Genomic DNA, 22,766 nt, shown 5'->3' on the forward strand with positions numbered 1-22,766 from the left:
GTTGCTATTTTGTGGTATGTTTGTTGTAGTTTGGACAGGGTTGTTGACTGAATGTTAGTTAAGACAGGGGCAGCATAAAGCATATTCATATCACAAGCAAGGTTTAAGTCTTTAGAACGGGTAGTTCTGGTGCTGTCTGTTTTGTGGATATGCGGGAGGTCCATCAGGTTGGGGTCTGACAATGCTCTGTATGTTTAGGTGGATTCACTTTATAATCTCAAAATACTGAAGTATCGAATTTCAGTATCTCAAGACTAGGTAAGGTAAGTCTTTTGGCTTTTCCCAGTTAGGGTTCGCCACAGCAGAACTCCGGTCCGCTAATGATTGGCAGTTGATTTTTATGTGCTGGCTTGCCGGGCCTAACGCACAACCTTCAACGATGGAATGCCCATTCACGCATGTTTACACAGAGAAGACGCTCTAAACTGAGAATCGAACGGGCAACGTCTAACTGTGAGGCGACAACGCTACCGCAGCACCACTACTATAAAGCCGAAAACTCACAAACCCGAAAACCAAAACCACGAAATTCAAAACAGCGAACTTAAACAAAACACTACACCACACATACAAACACAAATACTTCTACCTTCTGACAAAGCAAAACAACACACACGAACACAACAAAACAAACACACACCTACCCTTCCTATAAGCAGGGGGGGCAAGCCCCACTGCACCCCCCCACAGCTCCGCTACTTATATATATCAACTTCAAGGCCGCATTAAACACCAAAAGACAGAAAACCCACCACACATTCTACACCCCCCTTGCACATACATACATCACATACATACATACAGACACCACCACTCTCAACACTGACACACTTGCACTCTTACCTACCTACCCTAACCCACACCTAACACTCCCCAACACACTCACACACAGACCCTCCCCAAAACCCTTAAAAAACATTACACTTACCTAACGCGCCATCAGTACCACGGGTTCGACATTTCCAGGTTTGATATTCTGCAGTTTCGTGCAACTGCAGATTCGACAATTTGGTCTCGAAATACTGAAATTCGACATTTCATTATTTCGAGATTCCAAAGGGAACCCGTTTAGGTACATACCAAAGTGGGCATTGTACTCACCGATAAGTCTGATGAATGCTATCTATAACCAAGACTATACGTTCCCCATTCTGAGGGAAGTACAGGCCTCCTTGAAATTGATTACATAAATCGATCTGCAATTGTGGGACTGCATACATATCTGCTGACCTCGCATTTAAACCGCACACTTTGGTTTACTAAGTCTATTTTACATGTGGGAGAAGCAGACTACTGTAGCTTTTGTAAAACAGAATTGGAAACAGTCACACATATTGCTGGTTATAATATACTAATGGTAGAAGGACTGTATACTGAAAGGAATAATAATGTGGCAAGACTGTTTCCTTGGGGATTGTGTAAACATTATATTTAAGCATCTGAAAAAAGCACTGGAAACATGAGCCACAAAGCATTATAGAAAATGATGAAGTTTATATCACATGGCATCACCTATTGCCAACAGTTCATAAATAGATGCGAAAAAAACAGATGTAGTAGTCCATGAAAAGACAAAAAGTAGCACTGCTGACTGAAATTGTTACACCTAGTGACTACAGTGTCTTCCGTATACAGAAAGACACAAAGTCATACAATACCAGGATTTGCAGGCAGAAACAAGGGCAACATGGAAGGAGGATACCCAGACAGTTCCAGTAGTAGTGGGAGCAGTGGGTCTTATAAAAACATTTTGCAATCATATTTGGAGACGTTACAGTTGCGTGTAACTCTGTGAATTGCAGGATTCGTCAATTCTGGGCACATTGTGGGTGCTGAGAAGAACACCTCTGGCTAGCAAAGATTGCAGCAATGCTAATTTCATGAACTTTAATCATACTTTTACTTAGTAGTGGGGTCCATTCCCATTATGGTATTAGAACCCCCAAAGACTTTGAGAAATAATAAAACAAAACAAAAAAAAGGAACGTTTGAATAAGAACTAAGGAAAGAGTTGTTACAGGAGCATATAACACAAAAACAGCAGCAGCAAAAGATTTGATATTGTAGGACAGTAAGAGCCCCCTGGAGTATAAACTCAAATGGTAATGGTGCTTAGTCCTGTTTAAGATTATAAGCTACAGGCAGAATGAGAGGGACCTTTCATTACTGCAAGAAAGCTGAGTGATGTCTGTTAATATGCCTGGGCTGTCAGGTATGAGGCAAAATACAGTCTCTACATTGTTGTTACAATGAGGCCTTACCATGACATATAGAGAGTAATACTTGTTCTATGCATAAGAGGAAGCAGATGGAAATCTGGTATTACAGCCTCTCAGTGAGGCGTGAGCTGAAATTTCAGTAGATGAGGTAGTACTTTCACAGCAGGTATCCCCTGTACAGGTTAAGGAACTCCTAGCATTATAATAATTTGGTGTCGACGCTCATTAGCTAACTTCTTGGATAATCCAACTAGAGGGCATGTGGAAGCCAGTCGTTATACCACCAATGAGAATGGGCGAATGGCAGAAAAGTTCACAATGGACAGAGACAATTCCATTTTAAGACGGACAATACTCCTACAGACCTTTTGGGACAACGGTCATCTCACCGATTGGAATTAATACAAAACATGTGGACTAATTACTGCCAGGTAGTGCAACAACAACTTAACTCACTCAGCGGGGTTAGAAATAGTGTTCATGTACCATTTAGGTTAATAGGTTCTGATACCCTTGATAAGTGTAAGCAGGGGTTTGAGAGATGAACCATTTACAGGTTACCTGTGTCCATTACAGACATAGGTGCCAACCCAGGGATGAATTTCCACTCTTAATAGGAAAGCAGGATACCAATCTTCTTTAGCTCCTGAAAAGGGGATATGTAAGGCATGTGTCTTTTCTTTAAATTATTAGTGCCAGGGGTATGCTGGTCATGTAGTGGCGCTTTGTCTTTTGTCAGCTTCAAAAATAAAATTACGTGAAGGGGTAAATCAAGCCTCAAAATAGGGACATATTTGCAAAAATACATCATGTGCAAGGGTAAAATCAGGCCCCAAAACAGGAGCGTTCCTCCAAAGTATGAGCAGTTAAGAGTTCTAAATGGCATATGGAAAACAGAAGTTAGAACTTCAGGGAGCTGGGAGATTAAAACTTTAACCACCACAAAGCAAAGTTCTCTAACTAGGGTGAACATTGGCCAATTTCCTTACCTATTCAAACGCTTTGGCAATACCAGAGATTTGTCCCAGTCTCAGAAATGAGAAGTATATATGTTTTCACTCACAGCCTTGAAACATAAATAAAAAACCGGATAAACATCCATTAAAATGGCTAAAATATTGGTTATGCAAACATATTCAATGTCTTCTGCGTGGCCTCTGGGGACTCGCAAGATGCAGACGCTACCTGGTAATTAGGAAGAGATGACAATGCAACCGCAAACCTAATTTAAAATTGCAAATGAAAACAAATCTAAATTACAAACGCAGAAGCATCGGGAGATCTACAGATGCAGATACTAATGTACTACAGTTTTTTTTTCAAGGAAGGATTTCATTACAAACTAAAATGTTTTGTGGAGTCTTGTAAAAGTCTAATTCAGCACATGAAAACTAAAGTCTTACAATAAGTAGCAAAGCATTACAGCGGAATGTCGGTCCACTCCTGAACTCTACATGACAATTACATAAGCAATGCAAATCTGATATACAGGCAGCACTACCTACACGAGCTCCAACAGCTGCATCTTTATACACTATATTGAATTTGGCAGAGGATTCAATCACACTCCACGCCCAATTGTTCAAGCCAACATTAATGAGGGACTAAAGGATGTATAAATAAGTACAATCTTGCTGAAACAGTTGTAACCCCAAAACTCTGGATGATAAAACAAATATCCAAGTCTGTAACTGAAATGTTGAAAGCAGTTTGCACCACTCTTCAAAAGATCAGGAAGTTACCTTGATTGCACTCCAGGTTCAGAAAAAAAACATTGTTGATATAAAGTGCTGCTTCAAAAAATCAGTCCAAGATTGATTTCACTCCCCAAACTTATCGTATACACAATAACCAAAAAATAAACCACTTAAATTTTAATTCTTTTAGCTTTATTTTATTTAAGTGAACAAGCCAGCTATGGCCGATGAGCATCGCTCAGTACTGAATAAACATACAATAGCTGTTGCATACAAACAACACTAAGTAGGCATGTTTAGATAAAACACGTAAGTGTTCAAGTTAAATTTATATCCCCAGCTTCGATTGACATTCTTGTAAAAAATCACTTTAAAACCAATGGTGCCAAAATGTGGCTTAAAGTTTGAGAGTCCATATTAAATTGAAGAACAAGCATACATATATCAATGTTGAATTAAATCGTCAAAACTAAACGAGGTGGCAAAAGTCAGTTAAATGAATAATCTTGATGGTGGGATGTACCAACATTAAAAACCACCCCTCGTAAGAGTATGAAGTTGGATGTGGTGGAACAGGGTGTTTTACAACAAATACCAGTTCACATTAAGCTAATTACCTGATCTACAGCCTTAAAGCCATCCCTCAGTGAATGGATTAAAATTAGGGGAGTAAACCAAACCATATCAATAATCAGGAGCTGTGTGAGTAGTTGTAAAAGAACGTATTCAACACAGTAAGGGAAGAACATCTAGACAAATGGCTGGAAACAATGGGAGGTCGTCAGAGTAAGATATGTTAACATACGTTGTCTGAACGATTGCAGGGCATTACGGGGTGCAATTCTCCGCATTGAACACTTACCTTACCTTATTGTAGATCTAAGGAAGATCTAAGTTACAGCTGTATGGTACTTGTCTTTTCAGGGTTTCTGGCTCCTGTATTCTCAGATGCGGGATGAATTATTTCTGGTCTCCCAAAACGGTGCACAGTAATGTTCTGTCAATAGATAGAAGGATCCAGTTGCAGTATAGCAGATCATAGCAAAAGAAAGAGAATTACTGCTGGCGGACCCTCTATTTATTGTGATAGAACAAAGAAAACTTATGTCTGGAGGTGTTAGGCAAGTGGCGGCTTGGATTGCAAGAATCCGATTGGCTGCCACCACTTGCCTCCTGTAACACATACAGAATCGGCTTGCTGTGATCACAAGCAGATACACAGTGCATGGCAAGCCGATTTTCTCATAAAACTTAAATATTAACCTGATGTTACTCCATACTGAAAACTAAGTTGAGAAGGTACCTGACAAAGTTGGGGAAGATACTCTTGTGGAACAGCGTACATTTTCTAGCACCTCAGAGAGCACTCGGATGTAAGCACAAAGGTGCCCTGAGAAGTTACTCGGGGTTAATGAGTTAAAGGTACCTTTCTTTTAAGGCCTCTGGTGAAGGTTCCCATGCCTCCATGGGACCTCCCTTGTATTGCAGGCTTTAGTCTCCTTTCCATTTGAGCCCGCAATTTCAGTAGACTGGCAGTATCTCTCTTGGAAGACTGCCTTCTTGGTCACAATTATGTCAGCCAGGAGAGTGTCGGAGCTTCAAGCTTTGTCCATCAAAGTTCCTTACATGATTTTCCATAACTACAGATTTTCCCCGAGCACTAATTTGTCCTTCCTAAAGTGGCGTCAGAAGCCAACATTAGTCAAACTATCAATCTTCCTGTCTTCTTTCCTAATTTTCAGAGCAAAGGTGAATATCAATCACATTTGCTTGGATGTACATAGGCAATTGAGATTTTATCTACAAAAGATGAAACCCTTTCGCAAATCTGATCAGTTGTTTGTCTCTTACTAAAAACCCTTCAAGCCAGTTTCTAAAGTTACTATTGCTTGTTTCATCTCAGGTAAAACAGTTTTTAAAAGGGGAACTTCACAATCCTCCACCTAGAAAGCAGTTTACTCCTCCTTGGGTTCTCAATTTTGTATTAAAAAAATACCTTTGAACCATCTAATTAGGCTGTTTTAAAGTTCTTGACTTGGAAAGCAGTGTTCCTTACTATTTTGACTTCAGCTAGGCTAGAGTCCGAGTTGCAAGCTCTTATACTAAGTCAACCTTATATCAGCTTTCGTAAAGATAGGGTACCTTTAACAGCCATCCTTTCCTTTATGCTAAGCGAAGTATCAGAATTCACCTTAAATCAGGCTGTTCGTCTCCCTGTGTACTTGTCTCAGTCATAAAATGAGGTAAAGAGAGAATACTTTAGATTACCAGACGATAGTATATTGATAGGGCAAACAACTTTAGAACTTCGGATCAACTTTTCATTTCCTATGAAGATATTAAAAAAAAAAAAAAATGTAAAGCATTCTGTTAAAAAATGGATATCGCATGCATTCCAGTTTTTGTCATTCTCTCCATGGAAATACCATTTTTTTTTGCAAGTTCAGAGCTCACTCTGTCAGAGTTCTGGCTACTTGTAGTTTTTTTTTTTTTTTTTTAATTTGTGGAAAGGGGTGGACCCTAGTAGTATTCCACAGCTGATAACTTCATCATCTGCACACATTTTCTCTAAACATTGTAAGACTGACTTTTTCTCCAGATAAAGAGCCGGTTTTGCTAGGACTGTTTTCCAAGGTCTTTTATTCTGACCCTTTGTTATCCTCTGACTATATAAGGTTTTGGCAAGTGCAGTACTGAGCTAATGATGAACACAGTACAGTTGTGAATGTAAACTTTCCGTAACAGTAGATGTTTGAATAGATCACTGTTGCAGTAGTAACACACTTCTTCCTTCCCCAGTTTGCTGACCTGTATTTGTGTGTACTGCTAGTTTTTGTCCTTTCTGTCTGCCAGGATTGCATTCCCTTTTTCCCCTGCACACAACTAACTACTTTTGGGTTGTAGCCTTTGTTTCATGAGAGGCAAAACAGCTCTAAATTTCAACACCAATGAGTCCGTTTTTATACTGGCAGACATTCATGCCTCTTTGCACATGGGGTGCAAGGAAGGCAATTATGAGCTATTTTATACTGGTCAAAAGACTGATCCTTGACAGGATATGTCCCATACAGTTTAGGCTGCCTCAATATTGATCTACCTTACAAACACAAGGTGCAGGGTTTGAGTCTCACAAGAGATAATTGGCTAGGCTTACAGTGGCTCGCAAGGGCATTTAGCCTAGTACTAATCTATGGACCTATAAATACTTTCCAACTTGCAACTTACATGCACACACTGTTTGATAAGTTGATCTGTTACATACAGTAGAATGTCAATTATCTGAACAGTCAGTTATCTAAACATTCAAGCCGTTGCATCTGCACATGCATCTTTTTTCTACCACGCACATAATTTAACATCATTGCTTGCTTGGGAAGGGAAGCTTTTGCTGTTTCGTTGCTGGAAGGGAATTTTGTCCGTTTCTGCTTCATAGAATCTGGTAGGTGTGTTTAGCTGATATACTTTTCTGCTTCATGAAATGGTGTGTTCGTTGTTGGAAGGGAATATTTTTGTTTAGCTGACGCTTTAGGAGCTTTGCTAGAAGGGAATATTCAACCGATTGGGGTAGGCAGGTGAAGAGAATACTCTGCTTCACGGAATATTTTATATTTTAGGTGGTGTGTGTGTGTATAGCAACATTCTAAGATTATACAAGCGATATTTAAATGTGTCCCTAGTTCTGAGCCTTTGTCGTTGTCTCCCACCCCCATAAATGTTGGCTTGTTATGGATTTCTTCTGCTACAAAGTTGAGATATGGTCGAGTGTCAAGTGCATTCTACAAGGAGCTGAGAGCTTCAAGGGAAGAGAAGTTTAGTGCTGCTTATGTGAAGTCTGTGTACAGTGTGCAGCTGTTTAGCAAATGATAATCACTATTGTGCTAAAGTATTTAAAAGCGTTGTTAATAACACATCAGGTGATATACTTGCATTTGATGCAGAAGGCTGTGGGTTCTACTCCCACAGTATGTAGATGGATTGCTGATACCGTACTGTGTTGTACTTTACAGGGGATAGATGCTGCAGTCCTCAGATATAGATCTCTGTAATGTGGGATTATTCAGATGACTTTTACTTCTGCAGAGATTGTGCATTGATTGATAATGGTGGATTGTAATGGCAGAAGTTTGAGTAGACTTTACCATTGAAATATTCTGAATTGGGCATTTTTTTCATTCTTGATTCATACATTTTGTTTCATTGCTTACTGGAAAAATGTTTGAAACTACAAATTTAAAACACAGTCTAACAAATTGTGCTATTTAATACAGTCAGGAAGGTGTATTCATGTATGCATGGCCGTAAAAATGTGCAAGGGGCCTATGGTTTGAAAAACAGCCCATAGATTAACTTTTATCCATCATTGACTAGATGCATTGTCATTGAATGTGAGTTTCAATGCTGTTTCAATGAAAGTGAGTTTCAAGGGCAGAGAAGTTTTAATGCCAAGTCTGTTTTCACTGTGAGATTGTATTGCTTTGTTTAGCAATTGTCTATCTGTGTTTGTGCTGTAAAATTTGAAATAAGTTTTACATTAAATCTAAATACAATAGGTTCATAGATTAGTACAGTACTATGCTAACTCCCCTTTTGGATAATTTTAAGCTTAGACTATTACTCCTTGTGAGAATTAAATCCTGTACCTTGTGTCTGTAAGGTAAACACCTTAATCATTATACTGTACATTATAGGGTATTTTTTAAAAGGTAAATATGTAGTGAGTGAGTGGCGGATGCTTGCTTTGATAAGTCATCTACAGGACGTGATTGATCGTTGGAGCAGAGGAGTTGGGGCTGCCTATATGGGCATACAATACTGTATTCAGTTCTGTTATTTTTGTTACAGGTATATTTTGTGTGTGAATATAACGTCTACAAGAAAAAGGAACTGCAATGTTTTACCTATTGAAACAAAAATACAAATTATCAATAGACTAGAAAACTGTGAAACTGGATCATCTCATGCAAAGATTTTCAATGTTGGGAAAACTATATTCTCTGATATCAAAAGTAAAAAAAAAAAAAGATACATTTTTGAAGTTTGCATAGAATTTAGATAATGAACATGGGTTGAAAAGAAGAAAAAACATGAAAAACCCAAAAGACAAAAAATTGAAAGAGGCTGTATGTATGTATGTATGGTGCGTGCAAAGAAGAAGCAAAGGGAAATCTATCTCTTGTTCACTGTTATGTGAAAAAGCACACGAGTTAAACAAAAAGCTTGATGGTCCGTCCGATTTTAAGGTTAGCACTAGCTGGTTAAAGAACTTTAGATCTCGTCATGGCATATGAGAATTAGAGGTTCAGTGGGAATCTTTATCCAGTGATGCGCCTGTTGCTGAAAAATTTAAAGAAACTTTCTTGTCACTTTTGGGAAAAAAGGCTATTCGCTCGATGATGTGTATAATGCCAATGAAACTGTTTTGTACTGTAAATCATTGCCATGTAAATCACTTTCATCTAGGTGAGAAACCGCGGCCCCTGGTTATAAAGTTAGCAAATAGTAAGTAACAATTATGGTAACTGCAAATGCCACTGGACTCCATCTCTTACCCCCCAAATAATTGACAAAGCCAAAAAGCCCCAATGTTTCAAAAATGTGACATGTCTCCCACTGTGCTACAGAGCACAGAAGAGTGCCTCATTGAATTGTGAAATATTTCTCAATTGGTATACAAATGAGTTCATCCCAAATGGAAAGAAGTTCAGAGAGAAAAACAAGAAAACTAAAAAAGTACTTCTGCTGGATAATGCACCCGTCACATCCAGGAATGGAGAAATTAAATGCAGTTGATGAAAATTTTAAAATAATTTTTTTGCCTCCAAATGTAACAGCATCAATTTAACCAATGGATCATGGTGTTATAGAAAAGCTTAAAAAGGTGTACAAGAAGCAAGTTGTACATCGTTTATTATTGGCGGAAAACTAAGACAGTGTGATAGCCTTTTTAGAAAAACTTGATCTTAAAGCTTCTTGTTATATGGTGGCTGATGCTTGGAACACATTTTCACAAGATAATATTTAAAAGGTTTGGAATAGGTTGCTGGATGAAAGAGGAGAACATGAGAACTGACGTGGACACCAGTGAGGACCTGAATGAAATTGTGGGCATGTTTCAGGCAATCCCAGGGATTTCCGACTGTGACAAAGATGATGCAAAAATGTGGATAGAAAACTACAATGACCCTGGCTTTCAAATTTTGAATGATGACATTTTGTCATTTATGCAAGAAGAAAAGGCAGTGACTGACAATGAGGATGGTGAAGAAAACATAAAAAGTGGACCAAGTCATGAAGAGGCTTTTACAGCATTGGAAATTGCAGTGTCCTAGTACGAGCAACAAGAAGAAAGCTGTCCTCCTCAACTTCTGCTGTTGAAGAGACTACACAATTTAGCTGCCAAGAAAAGGCTGTCAAATTTGGTTCAAAAAACAATTCATGATTATTTTTTGTAGGGGATTGCAGGTAGATGTCCTGTTTGCTATATCTTATGCTTTAATTTGGCAAATATTTGTACTTACAGTAGATTGTTTTATTTTTTTCTATGTTCATCAAAAAAATTTAGAATTTTTTTTATCTGGTTCGAGTACACATGGATATAAAAAGTGTACATACCCCTGTTAAAATGCCAGGTTTTTGTGATATAAAAAAATGAGACCAAATAAATAATTTCAAAACTTTTTCCCCACCTTTAATGTGACCTTTAACCTGTACAATTCAATTGAAAAGCAAGCAAATGTGCTGGGGGGGGAATATAAAAACTAAAAAACTTACAATAAGCTGGTTGCATAAGTGAGCACATATTTAAACTAAGACTTTGTTGAGGCACTTTTTGATTTAATTACAGCATTCAGTCTTCTTTGGTAGGGGTCTATCGGCATGGCACATCTTGACTTGGCAATATCTACCCACTCTTCCTTGCAAAAGTGCTCTAAATCTGTCAGAATACGAGGGCATCTCTTGTGCACAGCCCTCTTCAGGTCACCCCACAGATTTTCTGTTGGATTTATTTAGGTCTGGGCTCTGACTGGCCATTGCAGAACTTTAATTTTCTTCTGGTGAAGCCATTCTTTTGTTGATTTGGATGTATGCTTGGGGTCATTGTCGTGTTGAAAGGTGAAATTCCTTTTCATTTTCATCTTTTTAGCAGATCCTTGAAGGTTTTGCGCCAAAAGTCACTGGTATTTGAAACTGTTCATCATTCCCTCCACCTTTACTAAATCTCCAGTTCCAGTTAAAGAAAATCATCCCAAAGCATGATACTGCCAACCACCATGCTTCACCTTGGGGATGGTATTCTTTTGGTGATGCGAACTGTTGTTTTTGCTCCAAATGTACTTTTTGGAATTGTGGCCATAAAGTTCAACCTTGGTCTCATCGGACCATAACACATTTTCCCACATGCTTTTGGGAGACTTGATGTATTGTTTTGCAAACTTTAGCTGGGCCTGGATTTTCTGTGTAAGAAAAGGCTTCTGTCTTGCAACCCTACCCCATAGCCCAGACATATGGAGAGTACTGAAGATGGTTGTCACATGTAGTACCCAACCAGTACTTGCCAGAAATTCCTGCAGCTCCCTTCATTGTTGCTGTAGGTCTCTTGGCAGCCTCCCTGACCAGTTTTCGTCTTGTCTTTTCATCAATTTTGAAGGGATGTCCAGTTCTTTGCAACATCACTGTTGTCCCATATTTTCTTCACTTTTTGATGACTGTCTTCATTGTGTTCCATGGTATATCCAGTGCTGTGGAAATGTTTTTGTACCCTTCTCCTGATTGAGGCCTTTCAGCAGTGAGATCCCTTTGATGCTTCGTAAGCTCTGTGCGAACCATGGCTTTTGCTGTAGCAGGCAAATGAGTAAATGTCAGGAAATACTACTAGGACAGCTCAACTTTATTTGGGTTAATCAGTCTCTCTTAAATTGATGGCAGGTGTGTACCCACAAAGACTGAATGCTGTAATTAAATCAAAAGGTGCTTCAACAAAGTATTAGTTTAAGGGTATGCACACTTATGCAACCAGATTTATTGCACGTTTATTTTTTATATTTTTCCCCTAACAGATTTTTGTTTTTTTCAATCAAATTGTACAAGTTGTAGGTCACAGTAAAGGTGAGAAAAGTTTTGAAATAATTTATTATGGCCTCATTTTTTATATTACAAAAACTTGGCATTTTAACAGGGGTGTGTGCACTTTTTATGTCCTCTGTATGTTTATCTGAACAGTTTGATAAATATTTTACTGCAGTAATATACTGTACTGTTTTGTATTTACAGTAAATTTGTTTTATTTTTCTTGTTTAATGTTCATCAAAAACATTTTTAGAAGTTTTTTTTTTTATCTGGTTCAATTATATGTAATTATATGTTTCATTATCCAAACTACCCTAGGTCTCGGTTCAGATAATGGACTCTGTACTGTAGTTGCTTCTTCTCATGTCTGTCTGAAGCTATGTCAAATTGCCAGACTTTTTGCTTAAGTGAAAACAAGAAACAAAAGAAAACATTTATTTTTAAACTCCCTTTTAACCTGCAGCAAACATCCAAAACTATATACACTTTCCAAAAAGGAAGTTTATCCTTTCATGCAGGGGTAATTGTCCCCAGTTGATGACTGCACCCACAAGCATTAGTTGTAAAATTACGATTAACCGTGCTGAATTGCATATTAAGGCAGAAAAAAAAGTAAGTAGTGTCACCAAAGGCAGAGCACATCAAAATATGAAACACCAAGAATGAACGGTTCTGCCACCAATTCCACTTAAAAACACTTAAAATTTGAAAACTTTAATGAAAATGAACGATAGTAAAATAAAATGAAATAAAACACACTGGCTCCTAAACCGAATAAGCGCTTTTGGTGTAATACCTTTTTCAAATCCTAAATGCTAGCCAGTAAAACTTCCTCTTAAGTACCTCCATTTCCTAATGTTGACTCAGACCTGGTGGCTAATTTTGCGTTCAGATCAGCCACCAGGTCTGAATGCATTTGTTCCTTTAAAACCTGCATTAAAAGGGGAAACTCTCCAACACTCAAAATGACATAATTGAAAGGGTGTGTATGCTGCTATGGTTGAAAAAGGTATTACACCGAAAGCGCTTATCCGGTTTATGAGCCAGTGTGTTTTATTTCATTTTATTTTATTATTGTTCATTTTCATTAAGGTTTTCAAATTTTAAGTGTTTTTAAGTGGAATTGGTGGCAGAACCGTTCAATCTTGCAATTGCATATTAAAGCCTGTTTCCATTCTGTTAAATATATGCACATTTCACGTAACACATTGTTCAAACAGCCAGTAACTTTGCAAATGCAAGAAAGAGTACTTGTATATTTCACTCAGAATACACTAATCAGAACTGTCATAATTAATTGCATGTGTTTTTCATCTTAAAGCAGGTGGTAATGGAAAAATAGCTAATAACTTTGCAAATGCAGGAAAAGACCTGCCTTTTTCATGATTTCCATCATTTTGTCTCATTCTTTTCAGTATTTGTTTTAAAAATCCTATCCTTCAACTGAGGACATTCGTCCAATCATCCAGTTCTACAAAAACAGGGAACTGTTATCCTTCAAATTCAGACTGTGATACAATCAGTATACTTTTATGTCTCCTGGCCACCCAGAGTCACAACATTATATTAAGTTTGAGTTTCTTCTTTCTGGCTTTTGTTATCTTGTTACAGCATAAAGCTTGGATGCCTTGCCATTTAAAAAAAAGTACTTTCTTTCTGTATTGCCACAGATTTGTATGCAGTGGTCAGTGATCAAATTCCCACCCCTGCCTAACATTTAAAATACCTCTGACTGCTTACTATACAGAATCGCTTTACAATATAACATACATTTTACATGATGACATTTTATATAAATATCAATACAAATTTTTTTTTTATGGAGTTTTCTTCAGTCTGCTCTGTGTCCTTCTAAACATTAGTGATGCAAAGTGAGGTTTATGCTTTAGAGTCCAGCCACAGTTTAACTTTGCCAATAAAATTCCTGTTTTTTTTCAGCCACTTTGTGTTGCAGAACCAGAATTCATGTGTCTAAACTAGATATGATGGGGTTATTTTTCTTTATATTTTTGCCATTTATTAACTAATTTCACTTTGTTTGTGGTCATCTTGATCTCTCAGCACCAGTCTCTGGTACAAGTCCAAGGTACTCCTGAGTCTTCTAGTCATCTCTTGGGCTTTTTGTTTTATGTTTCATAACCATTTTCATTTGGAGCATTGGAAAAGGTTTCATTGACAAAGTCTCACTGTTGGTTTTGCTATTGTGAGAAGAATAAAAAGCAGAGTCCCCTTCAGTTTGCTGGCTGACTGTGTTTGCTAGATGTTTTTGTTTGCTTCTTATCCTATTTTGCATCCAAAAATATCTTTGGTCTTCCATGAAAAACGGTTTTCTGAACAGCTGGATATAGCAACTTGAATCTCACTCCTGCCTCTCAGCAGTCCTTGATTGCTGGGATAAATTTATCTCTCTCCTGCTTGGCTATCAGCTCATAAAGTGTGCTAAATAATGGTGACCTTCAATATGTTTTGTAAAAATTTCATAAGAATTTCTTGAAGCTGTACAGAGATGTTGACATGTTAGGTAGAGTCATATTCAGTGTAGAATGGTCATTTGCAATTGACATTCTATCATTTACAAACCAGTTTAAAGAAACATTTATCTATCAGAGTAACATATAAAACCATCAAAAAGATGCAGTATTTGTTTGAAAGGATATGTATTTTTCTGTAAAATTGATATTGTATTTTTTTTTAAATCGGGAGGAATACATGTGTTAGAGTGATATTTTCATTGAATTTCAAGTTGCATCCGTTGCTTTGCCTTTGAGGTTGGGACAAAGTAATATTCCCTGAAAATTCCATGACAGTACATCAAGCATTTTGGTACAGACATTCATAGTCATACAGTAAATATAGCCAGAAAGTCAATAGATTTGGAATGGTTCCAGTGAAAGTCAAAAGTTGTAAAGTGGTTAATTTAGGGTTTGATGCACCTTGGAGTGAAAAATGATCCTGATTCTTACAGGGAATGTTGACCATTGCGTTCCGTGTGTCACATAGGTAGAAATATTTTTTTTTCAGCTGTACAAGTACCCATTAGAACATAATTTATTTTGTCTCTTTTCTGTTTAAAAACAGCATGAAGAGGACTTTGAGACACGCAAGGAATTAATTGGGCAAGTGATGAATCAACATGGGCAGCAGTTGGTGAGTCAGTTGGTACATTCCAGCTGTTTCTGCCTGCCTTCATATACTCTTCCTGATATAGCTGAGGTGATTTGGGAAATGATGGTGTTTGATCGACCGGTAAGGAAATTTAAGTAAATACTTTTGTCTGTTCTCCTCCCACCCCTGTGAATCTACAGTGCTTCTTATGTGGTTGTGTGTGATATCTACAGTTGTCATAAGTTGGCAGTGTGAAATACAATTCATCCATAACAAAGAAGTTGTTGAATTAATAGTTCTTGGAAAAACTGTGTATTTAATCTTAAGGTGGTGTGAAGAAAGCTGTGTTTCAGAGAGAGAGTTTTTCCTCTGTATGCTTTACAGTTTTTGGATCTAGTATTTTTTTTTCAGTGGCCTTAACCCATAGGCTGTAGGACCAAGCACATTATTTTGCAACTGCATAATTGGTGTTCTGGAGGTGTCACACTAAATGTATTCTCATCCATTTAGTGTTGAAATCTCCTGCTTCAGACGTTAAATTGTTTTGAATCTTTATTACGGGAGGCTTAACACTAGTTTGCTTTGGTTATTGTGGGAATTCAGGTGAACATTTGCAGACTGCAGTTTTCTAGCTTCACAGTTTATCACTCATCACATGTTCGCTTTCATTTTCTTGAATTTCTATGGTATATTGTAGTTTGCTGTAGCTTTCGAAAGAAGTAAAATTGTAATGGTTCATTATTCTTTGAACATTTCAGTTAACTATAATGGAGGACAAGTCCTTTTGATTACTCTTAGTTATGGTTTGTTGTGGGGTTTAATTCTGGCTTATAGCGGAGGGGGATATTATCTGTCGCCCCATACCCTATTCCCTTTCAGTGACTTTGCAGGGCAAGGGCAGATCCAAACATATGTCAAATATGCACAGCATGTTTTTAGCTTAGGTTTTTGGGAATTCTGAGTTACGTGGTCATGCCTGCAGTCACTTCATCAGGATACCCCTCTCTTTCATGTCTGCCTTTTAATTGTAGAGTGAACTGTTTAGCAGGATTAGTGGTTCTGAAGATGTTTAATGTTCAGAAACGTGCCATGACCGGGTGAGGCAACATTCTGTGAAGTAGTGTTCTTTAGTGTAAATCCCTAAAAATCCTTATTAGACCTCCTGTAACATTTGATGTAATCACCCCTTCTGTTCAATTGTAAATGGAAGCAATGGATAAAGATTTGTTGGAAAATGGGCATGAGATAGGCTGGCAGTGAAAGTTGTATATTTAAAGGGGATGGCCTTCAGTGTTATGTTGGGGGCTGTGTATGGTTGAGTATTATGACAAGGTGAGTGCCTCCTCAGAGTAAGTGGAACTGAGGTTAAGACTTTTAGGAACACCTGCATAGTGTTTTGCAAATTTATGTCTGAAATATAAATGTAGAAGTAAGATTTGATGTATTGGCAGGGCACTCTGGAGGATCTGAGCAGTCAGACAGGTAAAATGTAAAACCATCATTTGAGTGCCTTTATTGGGATCAGTGGAGCAGACTAGAATGTGGATTTCAGTATGAAGTTGCTATTTGACTTCAGAACAGTGGGTATGTAGGAAATTTGAAAAAAAGTGCTAAAGAAATAGCAGGGATCATGAGTAGATAGTAATATTAAGGTACTTTTCTGTTAAACCCCTACCACTTCGCGCTGCTGTGTTTTGGTGGTATTGATTCACACAGGCTGCTTGTATCATTTTCCCCAGCCTTTTTCAAGTAAAAATCCTGCCGATAATTCAGAGTAGTGCACTGAAATACTGTCTTTGCATGAGGGTTAAATTATTATGACAGAAGCATAGCTGTACACATGGTCACATCTGTCCTGACATTTTTGTTCAGAATGTCAAGCGCAGTATTTCCCACTCAGTTATTTCACTTCAGGAAATGCATATCCCATTACACACATTCCTCCTTCAACATTCTTACCGTTTTCTGCTCAAGCTAAATAAATACACGTCCCGGACAGCCCATCCTTACAACTAAATAAAACACTCATACCCAAACAATGAGAAACATCACTTCCCTGCTGTCAGACACCAGCCATTTCAATGCCTTGAGAACAGAACTCTTCCCATCTTCAATATATGTACCAAGTAAGAAATGGACAAAAGCTATACTACAGGCCTTACACACTTTCAGCAACTAATTCACCAAGCAGAACCGATAGCTCCAGACCCACAACGACTGGTTTCACCATGTCAGTGTTCACATGAATTTTAGCATTCCCCATGAAGGCAGCGCACACAGAAGGCTAAGACTGCATCAACAAGGTATTTTACCAGAAAACACAACAGTGTAGATAACCAGTGCTATAAAAGCTTCTGTCATTGAAGATCCAAAGAAAAGACAGTCACCATGAATGTAAACACTGCTTTCAGCAATATACACCTACTGCTAATTCAACAAGGCTCGAAAAGAACCAGAAAGAAAACCCAACTTACCAGCATCATATCGGAAAGAGAGTCAGGAAGTCCCTGTACGTAAATAAAGAAGCCGACATACTATAGATCCCCTCACAATTCCATAAGTGGAATTTACACAGATTCTGGTTCGCTGTATAACCAATAGATGCAGATGCAGTATATACAGTAGAAAGTGCCACTTCCCAATCGTCCATAGGTAGTTCAAAGGATTGACCCAATACAGGTAGGAAGCCAAAAGGCAGCAGGTTGTTTTGTAAACAGAACTCTGCAGTGTCGTATCTGTGATGTTAGCCAAAGTCATGTACAATTCTAATGTCATAGCTCTTATTTTTAATAAATAAAATGTTTGTGTTAGTAAATAACTGTTTGTTTGAATCAATACCACCAAAACACAGCAGCGCAAAGTGATAGGGGTTTAACGGAAAAGTGCCAATATTAATTCATGGTACTTAAATTGTCAGGCTAGATGATAATGCCTAATGCAAAATAAGGATAAAGAATATACACAAGTTATGACCTTGTAAGTATAAAGTATGTGGTGGTAGAAGCTGGGAAAGAATGGAGCAGTATTTATTGGAACTGGGCAGAGTGAAGCTTTGGAATACTAATGAGTTTTGTAAGTAATGAAAGGACATGTTTGATTTACAATAAAACAAGGTTGTGGTGTTTAGAATAATGAGAATTGCATCCAAATCATGTGGAACATTATTTGTAAGTTCAATTTGACAGCAGGATAATTTAATGTGACTGCCATCTTTTTAGACGTCTGTATTAAATCTTGTTTTAGATAGGTACACCCACACACATAAGTATATAATGTATACTTTATACACACACACATGCATGTATGTGTGTGTGTGTATGTGTATATATATATATATATATATATATATATATATATATCTATACACACACACACACACACACACATATACATAAATACACACATATATATATATATATGTGTGTGTGTGTGTGTATGTATGTATATATATATATATATAAATATATAAAATAGAAACCAGACACTAAGAGGATTTTTCCTGCAGTATACATATGTTTTATGTCTAATAATGATCTTCACTCCAGTATTATATAACTTATTCCCTCAAATGGAGCCCTGGAAGTTTGTACTGTAATTTCTAAAGGGCAGGGCCCAAGCTTTTTGATAGAATCAAAGTATGTCCTAACATTTCAAACAAATGATGTTAAGTTGTCTATCTCGCCTTCATTCTTGCTGGATGTGTTCGGAGCCGACCTCGGCTCCGACTCGGCCACTCTAAAAGCTCGAGAGTTGGTTCCACCGGCTCGAGGCTCCCCTTATATCCCACAATGCTAGGCGAGAGTTACCTCAGATCTCGTTTGCCGCTACAGCTTCGAGGTTGGTTGCTTCTACCGGTTCCTGGTGAGTGTTAGCTTTTTATACTAAAAAGTTATTCTTTTTTCCCCTTTTTACCTTAATTCTTCTCAAATTAGTGTAGAATATAGTTTTTTATCCCCTACCCTATTTTTCCCCGTTTTCTCTTTAAAGAACCGCTGGTTCTTCCCTTGGGCCTTTGGCCTTCCCTTCCTTAGGGTGTGTTTGTGCTTAATTTTTTGACTAAAATTGTTAATTATTTTTACTATTAATAATTTTTCTGACAGGGTATAACTGTGTGTTTGGTGTGTGTTAGTGTACTCCTGTCAGTTAGGATAATGTCAAAGGAAGCAAAGGTCTCTGGATTCAAGAAGTGTGATGCGTGCTGTCAGAAAATGTCTCTGACAGACGCTCACACTTCTTGTGTCTACTGTCTGGGGCCTTTGCACCTGCAGGACTCCTGTGCTGTGTGCCATGGCTTCAGCCCCAGGGTCCTGCAGGAGAGAAAGAACAAGTTAATTTTGAGAGGCTTGTTAAAACCAGAGGATTCCCTGTCAGTTTCAACAGGGAAGCCCTCTAAGGCATCGAGGTCTTCGGCTCCGGCTTCTGAGCCGAGACCTCAGGTTGTTCAACCTTTGCTTTTATTGGCTCCGGCTGGAGCCGATAAGACTCAGTCCACAGTTTCTGTGGCTTCGGCTCCGGCGCAAGCCGAGGTTATCGAGGTACCCGTGTCGGCTCCGTCAAGATCTTCGGAGCCGACAACCAGAAAGAGGTCTAGGTCACCTTCTCTTGGCTCCGTTCATTCGGCTCCAGGATCTCCCCTGCTGTCTGAACGGAGCCAAAGGTCTCATTCCTCTAGGTCATCGAGGCTTTCCGATCATGACCTTCAGAGGGTGGTGAGTCGACTACTTAAGTCCGAGGCACTTGCCCAGATGCTTCAGAGCCCGACTCATCAGTCGGTGCCTGCCCCGTCCATCAACTCTTTCCTCCTTCGACTCTTTTGAGTTCGGAGCCGGGTCGTCGGAACCGAGACTGTGGTTGCCGGAGCCGAGACAATTGTCTTCGGCTCCGTCGTCGGCTCCGTTTTCTTCCGTGGAGGAATCTCGGCGCCGGACTTCCCTCGTCGGCTCCGAGGGGGTGAGTGGCATCGGACCCTTGTCCGACCCCCTCTCCCTCTCGGTGCTTTGGCGCTGGTGAGTTCCGCTCCGACATCGCGCTCGGAGCCATCACTGTCGCTCCCCGAGCGGGTCCTTTGCTCCTCGGTGCGGGGACCTCTGGCTCTGCCTGACAGGGGTGCTTTCGAGGTCATGCGGAGTGTGTTAGAGCCTGGCTCTACTCCACAGTCGGCTCCGTCAGCCCCTCCCTCTATGCTGCCTCAGGGTAAGTCGACTCACTCCCTCATCCCGGACCGCAGAGAGCCAGCTCCTCAGGAGTCCCCTTTGGGGATTTCATCCTCTTCCGAGGCCTCTCCTGATTTGGCAGAAGAGCCCCCTCGGAAGAGGAAGTGCAAGAGGAAGCACATTGACTCACCTGAGTCTATCACGTCGGACACAGATCTGGATGATTCTGAGGGTTCCCCCCGTTCCCCTTCTGAAGATGTCTCATTTGCAGACATTCTGGAGATCCTTAAACAGAGGGGAAATTGGCCAGCCCTCAACCCTTCAGAGGACGAATCTGTGTATCTTGAGGCGTTTGGCTCTCGTCCTTCCACCTCCTGGGTGTCCCGACCCTTCGACCCCGTCATGCAGGTGGTAGCAATGAAGGCATGGACGGCTCCTGATTCAGTGGACCCCACTCCCAGGAGACCCTCCAAATTCATCACAGCTCCATCAGACAAGCAATTTTTATCAAAAGGAGTTTCTGTGGATGCTATGGTGGTAGCTGCCGCCACAAAGAAGGAACTGGCTGATCCTTCAGTGCCTGTCCATCCACCTAACAAGGAATCTAGGTCCATGGATAGGTACGGAAGCGGATGTTCTCCTCAGCGACTTTTACCATGCGTTCGCTGAATTACCTGTGCCATTTCACTCGTCTTCAAAGGGACTTGGTCAAGGAAGCGAGTGAGATGTTGAAGGACCCTACAGCTGCGGGGTTCCAAGAAAAAATGAACACGCAGCTAGCTATCCTTAATTCCATTTCCAACTCCTCCATGCCTCCTCTCTTATGCGGCCGATGGAGCGAGCAGAGCCGCAGGAACAGGGGTGGCCTTACGTAGGCACGCCTGGATGCGGCTATGCAACTTTGCGGAACCTTTCAAGACGTCTTTCACGAACTCCCCTTTTGATGGATCATCTCTTTTTGGTCCTCAAGTGAAAGAAACCCTGACTAGGTGCGAGACTGATGGCAAGACCCTTTCTGCCGTCGGAGTCCGTTTTCGACTCCTTCTAGGCCTTACCCCAAAGGCCAGAAGGGTGGAAAGATGTGGTTCCGTAAACAATCTCAAGGGACTTCGCCTGACGACAGAGTCGTTTTCCTACCAGAGGCAGAGGTGGGAATAACAATGGTAGACGTCGCCCTAGCGGCAGGGGGGGTCCGCAGAACCAGGGCAATCGGGAAGCCTTTCCTGACAAGCCCTTTCAGCATCCCTGAGGTGTTGCCCGACTGCCCATCTTCGGAGGCAGTCGGGGGAAGATTGTCACTGTACCCAGAAGCCTGGCTATCCTTGACACAAGACAAATGGGTACAGTCCATCATTTCCGAAGGTTATTCCATCCCCTTTCTTCGTTTTCCAAATCAGTCAAAAAAATCCCTTCCAGATGTTCCACCCGCTCAAAGGGATATAGCAGCTTTGGAAATTTCAAAACTGCTTTCAAAAAGAGCTATTCAGCCAGTGCCAGCAGACCAACAAGGATCCGGAATCTACTCAAGGTTCTTTTTAGTTCCAAAGAAAACAGGGGACTGGAGACCAATTTTGGATCTCAGTATCTTGAACAGATCGGTCAAGAAAACAAGATTTCGGATGGTCACGCTGCAATCCATTCTTCCCCTATTGGGAAAAGGAAACTGGATGTGCTCTATAGACCTTCAGGACGCGTACTATCACATAAAAATGAACAGGCGCTCCAGAAGATTCCTCCGCTTCAGGCTGGGAACCAGTCATTTTCAATTCAGGGCCCTGCCCTTTGGTCTCACCACTGCCCCCCGGGTGTTTACCAAATGCATGGCAGTGGTAGCTTCTCACCTGAGACGACAAGGATTCCAGGTGTTTCCATATTTGGACGACTGGCTCCTCACAGCTCCCACCAAGCATCTCCTTCTGATGGCCAGAGATTACACTTTTCGCGTCTGTCAAAAACTGGGTATCTCAATAAATTGCGAAAAGTCTGTTTTGTCGCCTTGTCGTACTATTACCTACATAGGCGCAAATTTAGATACTGTAAACATGTCTGCAACACTAACGAACCAAAGGATATCAGACATTCAAAAATTGGTGTCACTTCTTCTCAACAACAACAGAGCCAAAGCCAGGTTAGTTCTAAAGGTGTTGGGAATCATGGCAGCGCCATACCTCTCCTCCCATTGGCCAGATACCACATGCGGATCCTTCAGTGGATGCTCTTTTCTCAATGGTCATACCAGGAACTTCCAATGTCTCACACCATTATGATCACGCAAGCGTGCAAAAGCATCTCATGTGGTGGATGTCTTCCCCCCAGCTCCTGTTGGGGAGACCATTTGTTCCACCTCCTCCGGTTGCTACTCTGACAACGGATGCCTCCCTGATCGGGTGGGGGCATTATCAGGGCAGGACAGTCCAGGGCACATGGCAACCAAAGCGAATGCCACTTGCACATAAATGTTCTGGAGATGAGAGCAGTGCTTTTAGCGTTGCAAGCCCTTCAAGACTCTCTTCCCTTGGGAACGA

At 40.0% G+C, this 22,766-nt stretch overlaps 1 protein-coding gene across 1 annotated transcript in view; it reads left to right on the forward strand.

The window, feature by feature from the left end:
- Positions 1 to 22,766, forward strand: part of TNPO3 (transportin 3) — a 2,808,908-nt gene that overhangs the window by 2,419,590 nt on the left and 366,552 nt on the right. The window contains exon 19 of the mRNA XM_044088630.1: positions 15,062 to 15,229. Within this exon, the coding sequence (XP_043944565.1) occupies positions 15,062 to 15,229 (168 nt within the window). The remainder of the gene's footprint in view (positions 1 to 15,061; positions 15,230 to 22,766) is intronic.

This window comes from Protopterus annectens, chromosome 11.part0, assembly GCF_019279795.1.
Source record: "Protopterus annectens isolate FY-2018-M chromosome 11.part0, PAN1.0, whole genome shotgun sequence".
Taxonomy (NCBI): Eukaryota; Metazoa; Chordata; order Ceratodontiformes; family Protopteridae; genus Protopterus; species Protopterus annectens.